The sequence below is a fragment of the Chroicocephalus ridibundus genome, chromosome 2 (genome assembly GCF_963924245.1).
Source record: "Chroicocephalus ridibundus chromosome 2, bChrRid1.1, whole genome shotgun sequence".
NCBI classification, from domain to species: Eukaryota; Metazoa; Chordata; class Aves; order Charadriiformes; family Laridae; genus Chroicocephalus; species Chroicocephalus ridibundus.
In genome coordinates, this window is record NC_086285.1 from 160,661,475 (window position 1) to 160,678,322 (window position 16,848).

At 42.4% G+C, this 16,848-nt stretch overlaps 2 protein-coding genes across 2 annotated transcripts in view; one reads left to right on the forward strand and one right to left on the reverse strand.

The window, feature by feature from the left end:
• Positions 1 to 2,731, forward strand: part of TG (thyroglobulin) — a 160,122-nt gene extending 157,391 nt beyond the window's left edge. Inside the window, exon 48 of the mRNA XM_063327567.1 lies at positions 2,431 to 2,731. Within this exon, the coding sequence (XP_063183637.1) occupies positions 2,431 to 2,546 (116 nt within the window). The 3' untranslated portion in view covers positions 2,547 to 2,731. The remainder of the gene's footprint in view (positions 1 to 2,430) is intronic.
• Positions 1 to 16,848, reverse strand: part of SLA (Src like adaptor) — a 90,405-nt gene that overhangs the window by 59,511 nt on the left and 14,046 nt on the right. The gene's annotated exons all lie outside the window — the stretch shown is intronic.

The following is a 16,848-nucleotide window of genomic DNA, read 5'->3' on the forward strand; positions in this document are numbered from 1 at the left end:
GTGTGAAGTTGGATGCTAGGTTTGAGAGAGCATTGCTGCAAACCATTTTTGGATGGTGTACCTTGCACTCCATCCTGAGGGGGAACTATTTGTCAGTCAACTACTGTGAGATCCAGTCTAACACATACTTTGTGGAAAAAAGAGGAGTTTCCTGCCTTTTAATAATTATAGATCTTCATTATAGTGTTTTTGGATTGTATGATACACTGTTTGTTCTGACTGCTGAGTATCAGTTGTGCATTGCAGTTTGTGGCCTCATGCCAAGTAGATGGAGTTTACAAGTGTGTCAGCAAGAGGCATCACTAATGAAACAATCCATTTTTCACATCAAAGTTCAAAGCTGTAGGTGCAATCTCAACCAACTGTGATGAATCCTATTTTGTCCACCTCACCTCTTCCTCCAAATTGATATCTTTCCAGTTTCATGTATCATCTGTGATCTATAAGCAAAAAAACAATCAACATATTTACATATTTCAGTAAAATGGAGAAGAACTGGACAAACCAGCGATCATAAAATCTAACTGCAACTGGCTTTTCAAACTTTTTTCTTGATGCTTTGTTTACTGCCATGTGAAAGGTCTTGACTTAGAAATGTCAAATTAGGGATAACTAAAGGCTCAAAGCTCAATATCTTAGACCCTAGGTCTCAGTCCAACAGAAAACTGAGTTACTCCTAAACTCATACATTGCAGTTTCTGGAATAAAGCCTCTCATATTTAGAATCTCTTGTACAGCTGAAATTATATGTCTTTTAGATTATTCATTGCTGGATCTAGAAGCTACTGTGTATATATCCAGCTTAACTGCTACCTGTAGTTTTCTTTCCATTTAGTAAAAATATTGTCCAAGTTGAAGTAGGTGTTTCATTTTGTGATCAGACTGCAATATTTAATGACAGAATGTATCATTTGTTCCTGGCATATAATTGAAATGTATGTTGTCATAATTATTGAGCAGAAGTCGTGTCATAAATGCAATGATTCTTCATCGTATTTACCTGCCAGTGCCTTTACAAATTATCAAGGAAAATTTGAATCTGTTGCAGATGACCTATAAATCTGTTGAAGTTTTGTTTGAAACTAGTTTGTAAAGTTGGCATTTTGGGTGGCAGTTTACCTGAGGAATTATGAAAGTGTCGGTGCCTGAAAAGGTTGGGATTTAGTAAATGGAGTTCTCATGGTTGCATTTCAAAGACATACTTTATATTCTGAATCATGATGGTTTCCATGGGAAACATCAAAACGAGAAACAAGAAAAGTGGTCATTGTGGAAAAAAGCTGTCGATAGCTTTTTCCAGGGAATGTGTTAACAACTTGAAATTCAGTTAAAAACAGGAGCTCCAGAATGTTTATGCATATTCAGACAGTACGTCTGAATGCTAAAATTCCCCTTGCACAGTGTGGTGGACTGTGGTGCCCAACAGTGATTCCCTTTATTAAGAGGCCTCTCACTGCACCCCAAACAGGTGGACTTGGATCCAGTCTACATCTCTCTCTCATCTAACTGGTATCTAAACAGAACCAGTCCTTCTAAAATAAGTGCCTCTGTAAGCAGTGTTGCAACTGGGCAGAAGGAGATACCTTTAATGTCTCTAAAGTGAAATCTTGTCTGCCTAACTCATGTGCCTGAATTTAGACATTTAGGAATAATTTACATGTCCAAGTTAGCCTGACTGGACCCCACCTGTAGAAAATTCAATGGCTAGCAAAACTGAAGCCTTCTTCATTAGCTCTGAGACACCATGTGTAGCCTCACAAGAGTCCAAATAAAGCAACAGTGTTCATAGTTCAGACTTGAATCAAGACCGAATCAGGAATGTTGTGGTTAGCATTCGTCTTTTACCCATTCTATTCACACCTTCTTTTTGGAAATCTCCGCTAGAAAACAGAGTCCTTTAGTATGAGGGACATCTGTGCAGCAATGGGAACGCTCTGGCTAGGATACTTTAAATAAACACCATCAGCACACTTTCTTGGTGTTGTTTGGGCAACTGCATTACTGAAATAGGGTGGAAGATTAAATCATAGAAGGTAAAGAATAAGGAAGAAGAGATATGTCAGAGGTAGGAGCTTGGGGCTTTACGTATTCCAGACAGACAAAAAAAATAATGTTCCCACACTTCCTGCAGGTATCGGGAGATAATACAAAAAAGAGAACAAGTCTTGCACAAGTGGAGTGCAAGCTATTATGCATTCCAGTGGCAGATTTTTAAACCATGCTGAAAGCATGATACTTAATTACCACTAGATGATCTGCCATTAGCCTAAAGGATTTTGGAAATGGACCGCAAACTGAGAAAAGTAGCTTCCTGAACATTTATAGCTGCATAAAAAGGCTCTTAAGTGTCACTGACAAAGTGTATAACTTCTAGCTTGCTGCATCAAAGATATTACATTTATTTTTATCTTAATTAAATTGTCTTTTCAGGAAGTGCAAGTAATGAAGAGCCATCTGCAGAAAACAGCCCTACTGATGCTCCCAGTGAAGGACTTACCTCCCGGGAGAGACAGCCGCTGGGAGACAAGGTGGCTTACAGCAGATAGAAAATCACAGTGCTCTTGGATGGGTTTGTCACACAATTGTACATCCATGCAACTGTGTCACACCAGATGAACAAGTTGTTTCCTTTAGTTAACTTTCTGAACGAGTAAAGTAGACCTTTCAAGAAAGTAGTTTTTCAAGAAAATTGTTGAATATGACACAAAATAAGTCCTACAGCTATTATTTTAGGTCAAAAGAAACTGTAATTTGAAAAATGAAGTATCAATAAAAAGTGCAAAAAAACCCCAAAAGTATTTGGACTTTATTTCTTCCAACTACCCAAATGCCAACACACTGTGGTACCACCAGCCAGAGAAGGATGTACATTGAAACTCTTGAGAAGTCCCTCAGCTAATGAGGCTCACATTTGCTAGATGCCATATCTGACTTGTTCTTTTTTGTTACTCATCCTATCACAAGCTGCTGATAGGAGTGGGAGCTTTGGTTTGGCATTCTGGAGAAAATGAAAAAGCTTCAAAATGGGGAAGGGTTGGATCCAGGAAGAACAATATGAGAAAGGAATCAAAAGCGTGCATTGAGTGTGTTCCTGGGAAGTCAGGCACATGCACATGCTATATTCAGCTCATGATCACCTGTGAAAAGATGTATAAGACCACTTGGGTAAAGCACAACACACAACAGAGATAACACAAAGCATATGTTAATTAAGTTTAGAATATGTTGTCGTTTATCTTTTGTAAGGAGAAGGTGAGATACAGAATACTTTTGGAAGTGTAAGGAAAAGCGCATCATAGGGTATCTCCAATGGCTCTGAAGGTAGTTTAGGTTAGATTGTTAATTCATTGCTGGGATCATTTGGCAACAAATAATCCTCAATTTACAGTAAATCACACACATGTTCATGATACTTGAGAACAAAAAGTGAAATCAAGACTTCCCTGAAACTAATAGCAAAATTTCCATGGATTTCAGTAGGACCCGCATTTCTTGTGCAGTGTTGAAATGATTTAATAAAACAACTCGTAAAGTTTTGTTTGCTGCCTGGGACCTTTGCCAGTGCATGAGCAGTTACTGCTGTCTGCCATGTATGCAGGTTTCCAAAGATTTTACCTAGCTAGAAGAAAAACTGTGTAATACTCATAGGTCTTATACTTACATCTTGTTCAACAAACAATAAATATAACAGACTCAAAAAGCTTGTTAACTGATTAAATATAAAAAAGTAAAGATGGAGAAATCAAACTGTGTTTTCCATCGTTATCTTTACCTATGCTAGCTAACTGGTATTGAAAAAAAAAATAGATTTAAGAACTTTTTTAAAAGCCCAGATCTTAATCATATAGCTCAACAGAGGATGCTTTCTTTGCAGTAACTGTAGATGCAACAGTTCCGATCCCTTGGCCAAGACTGGGTTTACTTTTTCCTCTTTTGAGACTGCTCCTGGAAATTGATGTCTAATAGAATCACAGAATTACAGATTCTCTTTGTGCAACTTAATGCAACCTGCCAAAACCTCTTAATTTAATAACAGGTACGGTTTTACATGTGTCCGCATATGCAGACAGTCCTGTGCATATCTCCAGCCCTAGAAAGACCCAAAGCTGAGCTACAGTATTTCAGATTCATTAAACAGTGAGATGGCTTAAAGAAACGTGGGTTTCTCTAGTTCTGTCACCTAATTTCTACAGTGGCAGCATCCTGGTCCTCCTTAGCTTGACCCTAGTAGTCCTGGGAATCTTTATTTGTTATACATATATATCTACAAAAATTTTCAGCAAATGCGAAAAGTTCTTTTTCATCCATTAAACAAATGCATTATAACTCATCTAAAAGTATTTTAGGACACTTTGTTCTCGGTCCTGGTCCTTCTGTCTTTCAATCCCAACACTGATCCATCTTCTCCCAGATAATGTTCTTTGTTTCTGCACTGTACTCTTCCAAAAAATCAAATTCTCAAGAACATCAGCCACATCCTTGTGAAATACTGACATTAAATGGCCTATTGTTTGTGGAGAACAGGCTTGGTATAGCCGTAGGCCAGGCTCTATTGTTACACTGTGTCAAATAATCACTTTGGAGGAAAATGGGCCATGAGACCAGGAGTTTTGATGAATCAACCCAATATCCCAAAGCTCCTGTTAAAGAGATGTTAAAAAGCTATTACAATGAACATTGGAATGCTAAATGTAATACTTAAATAATTTAAATCCTAGTAAGCTATAAACATATGCTTTTTATTACTATTTTATATAGATGAATATTTTAAAAAAGAAACGCAAATAAATGATTTTTTTTCCCTGTTGTGTATACCAAATTTTGTAGTGTCATTCCAAACAAGCCAGCTTCCCAAAAAGCAATTAAACGCAATTGGCCTCTAAAGAATCAAATCGTAAGAAAAACCAAACATGTCCAATGAATTCAATAACTCCAACAGGAAATGCTCAGCTCAGCAGGGTTCTTTTCATAATACTGTGAACATACTGTCTTCTACATCACAATATCATAAAGCATAAAATATACCATACAAAATTAAATATCTTTGAGAACTCATTATTGTACACAGCCACCCCAGTACTAATCTGCTGCCCGTGGAGCTGGTAAGCAGATGACAGATTTAAAATACTTCAGTATTGACTCATATTAGTGAAGCTAAATATGTAATCTTTCCCCCCTCACTATTCAGCTCCACCTTGAGCCCAGAAATGTCTCTGGAATTTAAGAAAAGGTTTTAATTTTGAGCTAGGAACTCAGCAGCTCACCCTTCTAGCCTCCTAATTACAGTCTTGGCCATCTGGCAGGCTTGATAGGTAGGTAGGTATGACCGGGTTTTTAGGTCAACCCTCCTGAGGTATTCAGCTTGACTGTCAGTTTGGTAAAAGAACCTTTTTAAGTATGGAATTTTTTTAAAACATCTTCATTTCATTAGTGACTGACAGTCCCAAACCCAGCCTGTTGCACTGGATGCAGCTCTTTGGGCCATTCTCTCTCTTTCTGGGTCTCCTAAAAGCCCTCACGCTCTTTTCTGTGGCCCACTATTTCTTTCCTCCTTTAAAAAAAGCAATACTCTTTCCCAGTTCTCTGCACCTTCTTCTTCCCCTTTGATAGTCCTCCTGTTCATTCTCCATACCTCTTTTAACTCACTTCTGCCTAGGTGCATTTTGATGCAGACAAATGCAGTTTCATAATCCCATGTGTTCATCTAATTCCGTATTTCACCCGTCCCCCATCCTGGGTCCTTCGGTTCAAACATCTTTGAAATCTGAAGTGACTTTTGCAGCCATACGAGCGATCCAGTCTTTGGCTGTAAATCTGGTCACCTTCCTGACTTTACTACTCTTCCTTATGGAAGCGTTAGAAATAGCCCAGTCAAATCCAATAAGGAGATTTAATTTGAAAAACCTATGTGTGGGCTGACTGACAGAGAGGTCAGGAGACTTTAGCCTTAGTGACACTTAGAGGCCAAGTCTGCTCCCACATATAATTCTTAGTAAGAAAAATACATTCTCAGACTATTTAGGTCATTGTGCTTTAAGCTGAAATACCAACGACTTCAGTGATCTGGTGGTGAAACAATGCACAGAAGCATGCTGTCTAGAGCCATGTTTTTCTCCCTCCTGCTGGAAATAGCTATAATTTATTAAAAGTGAAGCATCCTTTGAAACTTCCTTATGAACACACACCCAGACAAACCAAGTTAATGCCAATTAAGTTATTTAAACTGAACTTTTTGAAAGACAAGCCATCGGAACCTGTCTGTATAAGGAGCTGAGTTATGTTGCATTTTAAGGCTTGAATATGTAACCTACAGCATTTTGTGTGATTCTTTTGCACAGGAGATATTAGGCAACAGAAGAAAAATGTAGAGTATTAGAAAGATTTTACCATGCAGAGTTGGAAAGGAAACAACCGACTAAAGGGCAATGCTGGAACATTAATTGTTTTCATAAGTACTTGACACATACAGCTGGAACATCACGGTTGTTTTCCTGCTATTGCAGGGACCCACATCACATAATTCTCTTGGCTAAATTTAACGACCCGGTCTTCCAGCATAGCAGCATCACAACCAGTGCTCTGTATTATATGAAAGGCTCATATTCTCTCTAACTTGCTCCAGCTACAGTACACAGCAGTGGCTTATATAGTAGTAATTATAGGTTTATGGACCACTGCTCCTCCCCATATGAAGCTAAAAAAATAAACATGATCACAAAGGCAAAGATCCTCCACATGGTTCTCATTTGGTCTTTGAAACATAGACACCCGCCTAGCAGGGATTTTATATAAGTTTCAGGTGGGGAGAGAATTTGGTTAATAGGAAGTGTGATAGTGCTTTCAACTTTTTCTATTTCCATGACGTTTACCTGGCCCAAAGCTGAGAGGTCACTAGTTCCTGCCACTGTAGATATGAATCCTCTCACATGGCCTTTGGTCACGGTGATTTGAGCTCCCTCTCCTAGTTCTCCAGCTGCCCAAGAAAGACCCTTTTATTCCAGCAGTGACTTAATCTCATCGAACTTCAGCAGAGACTTGATATGCCATCAAGGAGAATTAAGACAGTTTTGCACCTTGACTGCTGCCAAATTTACTCACTCTTTAGGAGGCTGGCTGTATGATTGGGTGTGGAAAATGCCACGTTTCACAGCACAGGTTCTGAGTCATTATAAAACCTGTTATTTTGTTGTTTTAAGGAAACCTTCTTTTCCTTACTGTTGTTATTCCTGATGTATTCTGCTATCACACTACAAGAGGCCGTGTCTCAGTAGCTTATCTTGGCTGCTTTCTATGCAATCACTCTATAGAAAGGCTAGAGAGCACTAGATGAAGCTACTAGATAATAACTTGTAGTCCACTGTATCAAAGTCAGCCAGGACTGGATGTTTTTAAAGAGTACAGCTGTTTTTCAAAGCTGACTAAGGAATTCTGTAAGTCAGATCCCACCAACCTATAGGGAATTTGGATGCCCGGTTCCCATTACGGCTTTGGAAACCCCACCCAACATCTGTGCAATGGTCAGTGCTCATTTAGGAGTCTTGGCCCTTTCATAATGAGTGGATGTCCACATTGAAAAGCACCGTTGCAATTGGCAGCAGTACGTGGCTTCTGAAGGAAGAATTAACGTTTTGCTCAGCTTCCTTGGTGAAGATTGAGATCTTTAGCAATACAGATCAGAAAAAGTTCACCTATTATTTTTTTTTCATGGTAACAGTTGGCCAGTTTTCATGGTCAGCTAGCACTTTTCATGTCCATTATTCATTATTAACATATACGTACTCTCACGCCACATACCCCTCTTTTGCAACAATATAAAAGAATTCAGTGGAGTCACAAGCGGTTTACAGCAGCCATTTTCTGCTGTAAGTGCAAAGGGCCCTATGCCATCTCCCTGCCCAGTCCAAATTCACAAAGTTATTTAGGCACTTAGCACCTTAGGAGCTAATCATATTACTCCATCCGTTGTCCTATACTTAATTCTTGTAGGTAAATATGACATTAAGAATTTCAAGACTACCTAGAGTTGTGGCTGGTGACCTGGTTTCTCTGACTCTAATACTCTGTTTTTTCACTTTTTTTGTTACAGTCTCCTGGGCTGTCAGGACTCGTGCTGTGAGATGAAGGCTAAACCCGTTGAATATCATGACACGAGGAGTGCATGCCCACCTGTGGGAATCACTGGGGATGAGAACTCTCAGGAGACGAACTCCCATGGAGCCAGTTAAGGATGAGCCTGACATTGTTTCTGACTGAGCCAACGCGGTCAAACATACAGCCACGAGCCAGACTGCTTTCAAAGGCAGCAGAGAGCTGACAGGCAAAGAGAGAAGTCAAACTCTTTCAGATGTGTTTGCTTCAGATCACGTGCATGGCACTTTGCACTCCTTTCATGCCTGGTAATAAACACCTGAATGAGAGCTGAAGTTCTTATATTTGGCAGTGATCTTTCCAGCAAAAGCCATGGGCCTGCCTTTCAGCTGAAGTCAGAAGTGCCAGCAAGCTGCCCTGATTTACACCAGTCGCACTCAGAGTGGTGACTGTGTTTCTGAGGGAACTAATTATTTCTTTGCCAAGATGCCACGAATGCTCCAAAAGGAGCACTTTTTCTCAGAAACCATTTTTTTCACAGTAAAAACCCCACAGCTCTCCCCCAGTCCCAGATTTACACCTCTTTTTTCACCTTTTTGGAATATTTTAGCATGCTAAAACTAGATCTTGGCCTATGCTTAACTCTCAGTAAGGCCATCGTGTCACAGACTGAAGATCAATAAAGCCTTGGGGAAGACTAGAAAGCTAAACCTGATTCCCAGGGATCAGTTGCTTGGGACCTGCCCAGACAAATCTAACCTACTGCTTTAATCCACAACTTTTTCTTTTGGGTAAAATTTGCCTTCCTGTTATTATTCTCATTGCTCTCCTGCGCATGCAGTTCCCCATGGCTGACCAGGCTAGGTCTGGTGGAAGGTCCCATGTACCCCTTTGCACAAGCCTGTCAGTGACACAAGGCCAGTGCCAGTGGCTCACCTCCTTTGGTTACTACCCCTCCACTCTGCTCAGGTGAGGCCCCACCCGGAGTACTGTGTCCAGCTCTGGAGCCCTCAGCACAGGAAAGACATGGACCTGTGGGTCCAGGGGAGGGCCACAAAGATGCTCAGAGGGCTGGAGCACCTCTCCTGTGAGGACAGGCTGAGAGAGTTGGGGTTGTTCAGCCTGGAGAAGAGAAGGCTCCAGGGAGACCTTATAGCAGCCTTCCAGTACTTAAAGGGGACCTATAGGAAAGATGGGGACAAACATTTTAGCAGGGACTGTTGCGATAGGACAAGGGGTAATGGCTTTAAACTAAAAGAGAGAAGATTTAGATCAGATATAAGGAAGAAATCTTTTACGCTGACGATTGTGAAACACTGGCCCAGGTTGCCCAGAGAGATGGTAGATCCCCCATCCCTGGAAACATTCAAGGTCAGGTTGGTCGGGGCTCTGAGCAACCTAATCTAATGGAAGATGTCCCTGACCATTGCAGGTGGGTTGGACTAGATGGCCTTTAAAGGTCCCTTCCAATCCAAACTATTCTATGATTCTATGGTCTAGTGTGAGGTGTCCCTGCCCATGGCAGTGGGGTTGGAACTAGATGATCTTTTAAGTCCCTTTCCAACCCAAGCCATTCTATGATTCTATGATCATAGTGGTGCTTTTGCCAATATAGAAATGTTTCAAAAAGTCCACATTCCCCAACTGATACTGGTTTCGTCACAGCCCCTCAGCCAACAGGAAATGCTGTCCTGGAAGAGTCACACTCAATATCCACAGCCGTTCCTTGGCCTGCTGAGGCTTTACTTTCCAGCATATAGTCTCTTTCCTGCCCTCACTTCATCCTCCCCTCTGCAGCTGCTTTTTCTGTTCTCTTTAACCCCTAATTATTTATCTCCACTTTACCCTATTTCTTCACACTGTCCATATTCATTTCACACAATTCTTCTCCTCTGCGTTCAAGCCGAGCCTCTGATGCAAAGCCAACAGCTGGGGTGCATTGTAAAGTCCCAGCAAGGTACCGCTCTTCTCTCCAGGTGACTAGCACTCAGCAAGGAGTCCAGTCCCTCCTCATTCTGGCTTCTGTGCTGTGATGCTGTCCTTAACTGCAGCAAACCCTAACAGAATTTTTTACCCGCTGTGCTTTGAAATTGTACTGTTACTTGTTATTGTGCTGCTGTTGTGGGGAACTTGGAGCTATTCCACTTTCATTTTTCATGAAATTTACTTCACAGTTTATGATGACTTTGAATAGAAAATATAAAGAGAGAATAAAACCCCTTAAAATTAATATAGTGTTTACTTTGTTGAAAGGTGTTTGGGGAGTCAGTTTAGTGCTAATTAAAAGGATGGAACTCTGCAGAAAGGGGCTGATTCATAGCCCCAGAGAGCAACATTTAAGGGTAGTAGATAAAATCTAACAGTAATAGTATAGGGGAAAAAATAAACAAAACTGCACTGCAGTGGTGCCTGAGATGTAACATTGTTAATTCCCACTCAGCATTTTCACCCACCCACTACAGTAAATAGGTCTGTGGACAAAAGTGTGCTGAGATAAAAAGCCCTGCATCACAGCTGACATCAAAGAAAAGCCTTTTTTTGCCTAATACATTGGAGACATTGTTTTAGAACAAATCATTCAAGTGAAATTCTGACCGCTTGTACCGCAGCCAGATCAGGAAGGCTTCCTGCAATTGGCCAAGAAAGTGTCTGGCCCTGGAAGCAGCCTGAAGTTCTGTGTGCTTTGAAAGAAAATAGAGGGTCAAACAGAACTGAGGTCTTCTCCCACTGAAACCCACAGCAAAGATCTCTCTGGCTTCCCTGATGAGAAGAGTGGACAGGGAAGGGCAAAACAACTGTGCTGGCACTGTAAGGCCACCAAGCCCCAGCCTTAAAAAGGGGTACGGTGCAGGGCTGAGGCTGGCCCGTGGCTAGTTTAGGCTGCAGGGCAGACAGAACCGGGGTGAGAGGTAAAATCATCAAATCCCAATTTTGATAACTAACGTGGGTGTTCACTTCTTGCAACAGGAAGGACCAGAGGTCCTCAGAGGCAATGAGATAGGGACAGAAGTCCACGTTCAGGGAGTGAGTGGGGGACTCCATCACAGCATCAGCCAGTGGCACTGGGGAGGAGGAGGAGGAGCCAGGCTAGGGTTAAGCTTGGTGCTCAGCTGAACACAGCTGTGCCCAGCAGGACAGAGGCTCCCTCTGTCAGTGCAAGTCTCGCTCCAGGGGTGTGCATCACGCAGCCAAGCCAGAGACGCAATGCAACTGAAATATTGCTACAATTACATAGGGAGATATAAGGACTTGGGGGGGCAGGGTCCAAAGTGGCAACACTCACACCATTGCAACCAACTGGGGGATAAGCCAGGCCGACAAGAGCAGTGACAAATGTTCCTTAGCTGACCCCGAGATAAGAACCTCAAGTGTATGTATACCAATGCAAAGGGAACAAACAGGAAGAACTGGAGCTCCGTGCCCAGTCAGAAGTTATGGTATCATATGAATAACTGAAACATGGTGGGACAACTCACATGACTGGAGGATTGCGATGGATGGCTATAGGCTATTTCGTAAAGACAGGCACGGAAGAAGAGGAGGAGGAGTTGCGCTCTATGTTAAGGAGGATCTTGAATGTATAGGAGTCAGCTACAGCAATTGTGGAAGCCCTATTGAATGCCTCTGGGTCAAGATCAGAAAGGTTGTCTCCAAGGGAGGATCTTAGTAGGCATCTGCTACCAACCTCCAAACCAAGATGATAAGGCCAACGAAGAAATATTTGGGTCACTTAAGCAAGCTTTGGGTCAACAGAACCTGATTCTTATGGGTGACTTTGACTACCCAGACATTTGTTGGAAGAACAATGCAGCAGCTCACATGTCATACATCAAGTTCCTGAAATGCATAGAGGATTCCTTCCTCATACAAATGTTAAATGTGCCAACCAGGAGTGAGGCACTGCTGGACTTGCTACTCACAAACCAAGTAAACCTGCATTGTAATATCTTGGTTAGCTATAGCCTTGGCTGCAGTGATAGTAATACTGTGGAGTTTGGGATCCTGCTGAGCAATCTGAAGGTTAGTACTAAGATAAAGGGTTTAGATTTTAGAAGAGCAAACTTCATCTCGCTCAGGGCTCAATTGAGAGGGATTCCATGGGAAGCTTCCATGGAGGATAAAAGAGCTAGTGAGTGCAGGGAGTTTTTCAAGAACGCTCTCCTGGCAGCATAAGAACGGTTCATCCTCTTTAAAGGTAAAGGAAGTAGGCGGAGCAAGAGACCCTCTTGACTTAACTGCAGGCTTCTGAGTCTGCTCAATACCAAAAGAGAAGTGTACTGGAGATGGAAAAGCAGATGAATACCCATTGAGAACTACTAGGGCATTGCCAGGGCATGCAGAGATACAGTTAGAAAAGCAAAAGCTGAGCTTGAATTGAAATTGGCCGGAGATGTTAAAAACTACAAGAAAGGCTTCTTCAGGTACATAAACAACAAGCAGAAACAGAAAGAAAGTATTGGTTCACTGTTAAAGAGGGCAGGTGAATTAGTCACCAACAACGCTGAAAAGGCAGAGGGTTTCACCACTTTCTTCACCTCTGTCTTTACCAGCACCGTTGGGCCCGAGGCCTTGTGAACAACAGTCCAAGTTGATGTAAACATAGACCCACCATCAGTGAAGGAAGAGTTGATATGCGAACTATTAGAGGAGCTTGACCCCTACAAATAGATGGGCCTTGACAAAGTCCACTCGAGGGTGTAAAGAGAGCTGGCTGATGTCATCGTGAGGCCACTCTACACAATCTTTGAGAAGTCATGGAGATCGGGGAACAACCCAGAAGACTGGAAGAAAGCTAATGTCACTCTCATCTACAAGAAAGGCTTAAAAGAGGATCCAGGAAATTATAGGCCCATCGGTCTTACTTCAGTCCCTGGGAAAGTTCTGGAACAAATCCTCCTGGGGCCTGTCACAACTCAAATGAAGCACATGATTGGGAAAAGCCAGTACGCAATCACCAAGGGCAAATTGTGCTTGACAAACCTGATCACCTTCTATGACAAAGTAACTTGCTCAGTTGATGTGGGGCTTGCGGTGGACATTCTCTACCTGGATTTTTCTAAGACTTTCAATACGGTTTCCCACAGCCTCCTACTAGAGAAACTGATGCATTACGGTCTAGACTGGTGGTCTGGTGTGGTGGGTGAGGAACTGCCTGACAGTCAGCACCCAGAGGGTGGTAGTAAATAGCCCCTTTGCACACTGGCAACCTGTCACAATTAAGGCCACCAGGGACTGCTACTGGGTACAATGCTGTTTACTATTTTTGTAACTGATCTGGATGATGGGATCAAGTGTACCCTGATGAAGTTTGCTGATGATACCAAACTGAGTGGGGAAGTGGATGCTTCAGAAGAGAAAGCCACCCAGCAGGAAGACCTGGATAGGCTGGAAGAGTGGGCTAACAAGAACATTGTGAAGTTCAACAAAGACAAGTGTAAGGTCTTGCACCTGGGAAAACATAACCCAGGAATGCAGCACAGACTGGGATGTACCTGGCTGTGGGGCAGCTCTGTGGAAAGGGACCTGGGAGTCCTGGTGGACAAGAAGCTCAATATGAGTGAACAGTATGTTGCAGCAGCAAAGAGACCCAACAGGACGCTGGGTTGCATCAAAAGGTACATCACCAGCAGAGATAAAGAAGTCATCACCCCTCTCTAACACCACACCTGGAATACTGTGTTCAGTTTTGGTCCCCACTATGCAAAAAAGATGTGGACAGGGTGGAGAGGGTCCAGAGAAGGGCCACCAAGATGATCAAAGGACTGGGAAGCCTGCTATATGAGGAAAGCCTGAGATAACTAGGTTTGTTTAGTCTTGAGAAAAGGAGGCTTAGGGAAAAACTTATCTCTATGTTCCAGTATTTAAAGGGTGGCTACAAAGAATATGGAGACTCCCTTTTTACAAGGAGGAACGTGGAAAAGATGAGGGGTAATGCATAGAAGTGACTCCCGGAAGATTCCAATTGGACCCAAGAGGAAAACTTTTCACAATAACAATCAGCCATTGGAATAATCTCCCTAGGGAAGAGGTGGATTCCCCATCATTGGACACTTTTAAGATTCAGCTGGACAGGGTGCTGGGCCATCTTGTCTAGACCCTGCTTTTGCCAAGAAGTGTTGGGCCTGATGATCCTTGAGGTCCCTTCCAACCTGGTATTCTGTAAATCATGAATAATTAGCTATTTGCCAAGTATTCCTTCAAATGTGATGCATCACTGGCGTGCATATTACCTGCCACTTGCTAGTATCTTTTAAACAAAAGCCCAGGGCAGAGTATTTTCAGCAAATCCTGGGCAGGAACGGTGTGCTAGTCTCTGTTAGGAAAAGGTACATTTTTTATATACACACATACACAAAATATCTTCTCACCCTATTAAGATACAGTGTAAATTGGTCCCTGTGACTGATGAAGTCTTTATACTGTTTTTTGATGCTCGACTAACAGCTCAGTAACACTCTGCAGGCTTTCTCTTGTGAATCATTGTCTGTGCATCTTTCACAATGCAAGAGCGTCAAATTTACTTTTATATATTTGTTTTGCCCCAGTGGCTTCAGACTTCATTGGGCATTATTTGGCAGTAATCTGAACATGCAGGGTTAGTGGCATGTGAGGGATGTCACTTTTTGTTACAGCTTTAGGGAAATCCCTGCAGACCGACAGTAAATATGGTGAGTACAGAAATAACTTCCAGCCACTGAGAGCTGCAACGAGACCTCTTATCTTAAATCCCAAAACACAGAGTACCATTGGTAGCTAAAAGGAAACTTTAAAAGCACTTAGCAGTAGCATGTCTCTCAGTCATAGAATCATAGAATAGTTTGGGTTGGAAGGGACATTTAAAGGCCATCTAGTCCAACCACCCTGCAATGAGCAGGGACATCTTCAACTTGATCAGGTTGCTCAGAGCCCCGTCCAAGTTGACCTTGAATGTCATTCTTCTAGACACCACGATTCTGCTTGCTTATGGCTACAGAAATTGCAGGATGCATAAGAATCCATGGATCCATAGCACGATGCCAGCGAAGGGCCTGAGAGTCTCTGCACCAGTGCTGAAAAGGGCTTTGGAGCCAGGCATCCCTCCACACGCTCACCACACTTTGCCAGGTCTTCTTGAGAACACCTTTATTAACTGAAATGTCCTCTGCACCGAAGTATTAAGTGGCATAGAAATCATCTACAGAGTCCTGACTGAAGGCTGTGACGGATGAGGTTGTTGGCAGTCTCAGAAAATCATGTATCATCTCAGTTATTAATGGCCAAAACTGTCAGGAGAGTTTAAAACTTTCCAGATTGTCGTCCAGTAGCTGGTGAGTCAGACACAGTCTTTAGATGAAGAGCTGAAGTTTTCTTACATTTTTCTTCTCTGCTTAAGGAATCCAAACATTTGAAGCTCCGAAAAGCCTCAGGCTACTATTCAGGGGTCCTTTGGGATTAAAGGTTGTTTCTTAATGAAGAAAAATAAGGTGTTGATAGAACCAACTGCTGCACAAAAGGCAGAAAGGAGCAAATAGAGAAAGGATGTGTCAGTGTATTCCCACTTGCATAAACCCTTGGCTGTTTGAGGAGATTTTGTTGTAGAGGCTCCAGTCACACTTCCACGATGAAGGCCGAGGCAGAAATTTTCAGTCTGCTGACCAGTAATTTGAAATAGAAGAATATTTTCTCTCTTTGTTTCCAAAGAGCAACAAACACAATAGAAAATTTGTTTCCTTTTTTCCCTTAACTGACTGAAAAAAGTAAGCCTGTGCAGAAAACAGGAGTCCCTGCATCATTTGCTTTTGCAAGTTGTTCAAGGGTCCTCATTTTTCATCATCCTGCAAGAAATCAGAGATGACCTGGGGCCAGGTGTTTCACTACTACTCTAAATGTCTGGATGACTTCAATCTTTTCTAATATTCATTTACAGAGTGTTTTGAAATGTTTTATCCTCACAAAAATGTTTCTGTTGCCTCTTCCTGTTTTCCCTGACATTGTTTATTGTCCTTAAGAACTAATCATTCTGGAAGGGAGGATGATGTGAAATGCTGGTGATAATCCAGGGCCAGGAAACACAGAAGCAATTGCCTGTCTTACGAAGAAGATGCATCAGGGTAAGAGGTCTCTTATTGGCATGGAGTGAGGTGGGACAATGGGAGATCCAGCACCCTCAGCACCACTTCGTACTATGACAGATGAAGGACCAGCAGGACCTGGTCCCAGTCCCCTAGGAAACACCCAGGAGAGGAGGGTGTGTGGGAAGAGAAGGAAAGAGCGGAGGGCAGTACCTAAAGGGGGCTTACAGGAAGGATGGGGAGGGACTCTTTATCAGGGAATGTAATAATAGGACGAGGGGTAACGGTTTCAAACTGAAGGAGGGTAGATTTAGATTGGATATTAAAAAGAAATTCTTTACTGTGAGGGTGGTGAGGCATTGGAACAGGTTGCCCAGGAGGCTCTGGATGCCCCGTCCCTGGAGGTGTTCAAGGCCAGGCTGGATGGGGCTTTGGGCAGCCTGGTCTAGTGGGAGGTGTCCCTGCCCATGGCAGGGGGTTGGAACGAGATGGTCTTTAATGTCCCTTCCAGTGTGAACCATTCTATGATTCTATGCTTTCCTTCACTTGCAACTCCTAAAGTCTACAAAGTTTAATTGGTTGTGTGACATGTAGGAACTTGACGCTTTTCTCTCTACCACTAGTGTGAAAATAAAAAAAAAAAAACACTGGCCAAATACTTTTTTTCTGAGCTCAGATATAGGGAAGCATTGCAGATGTTGCTGATCTC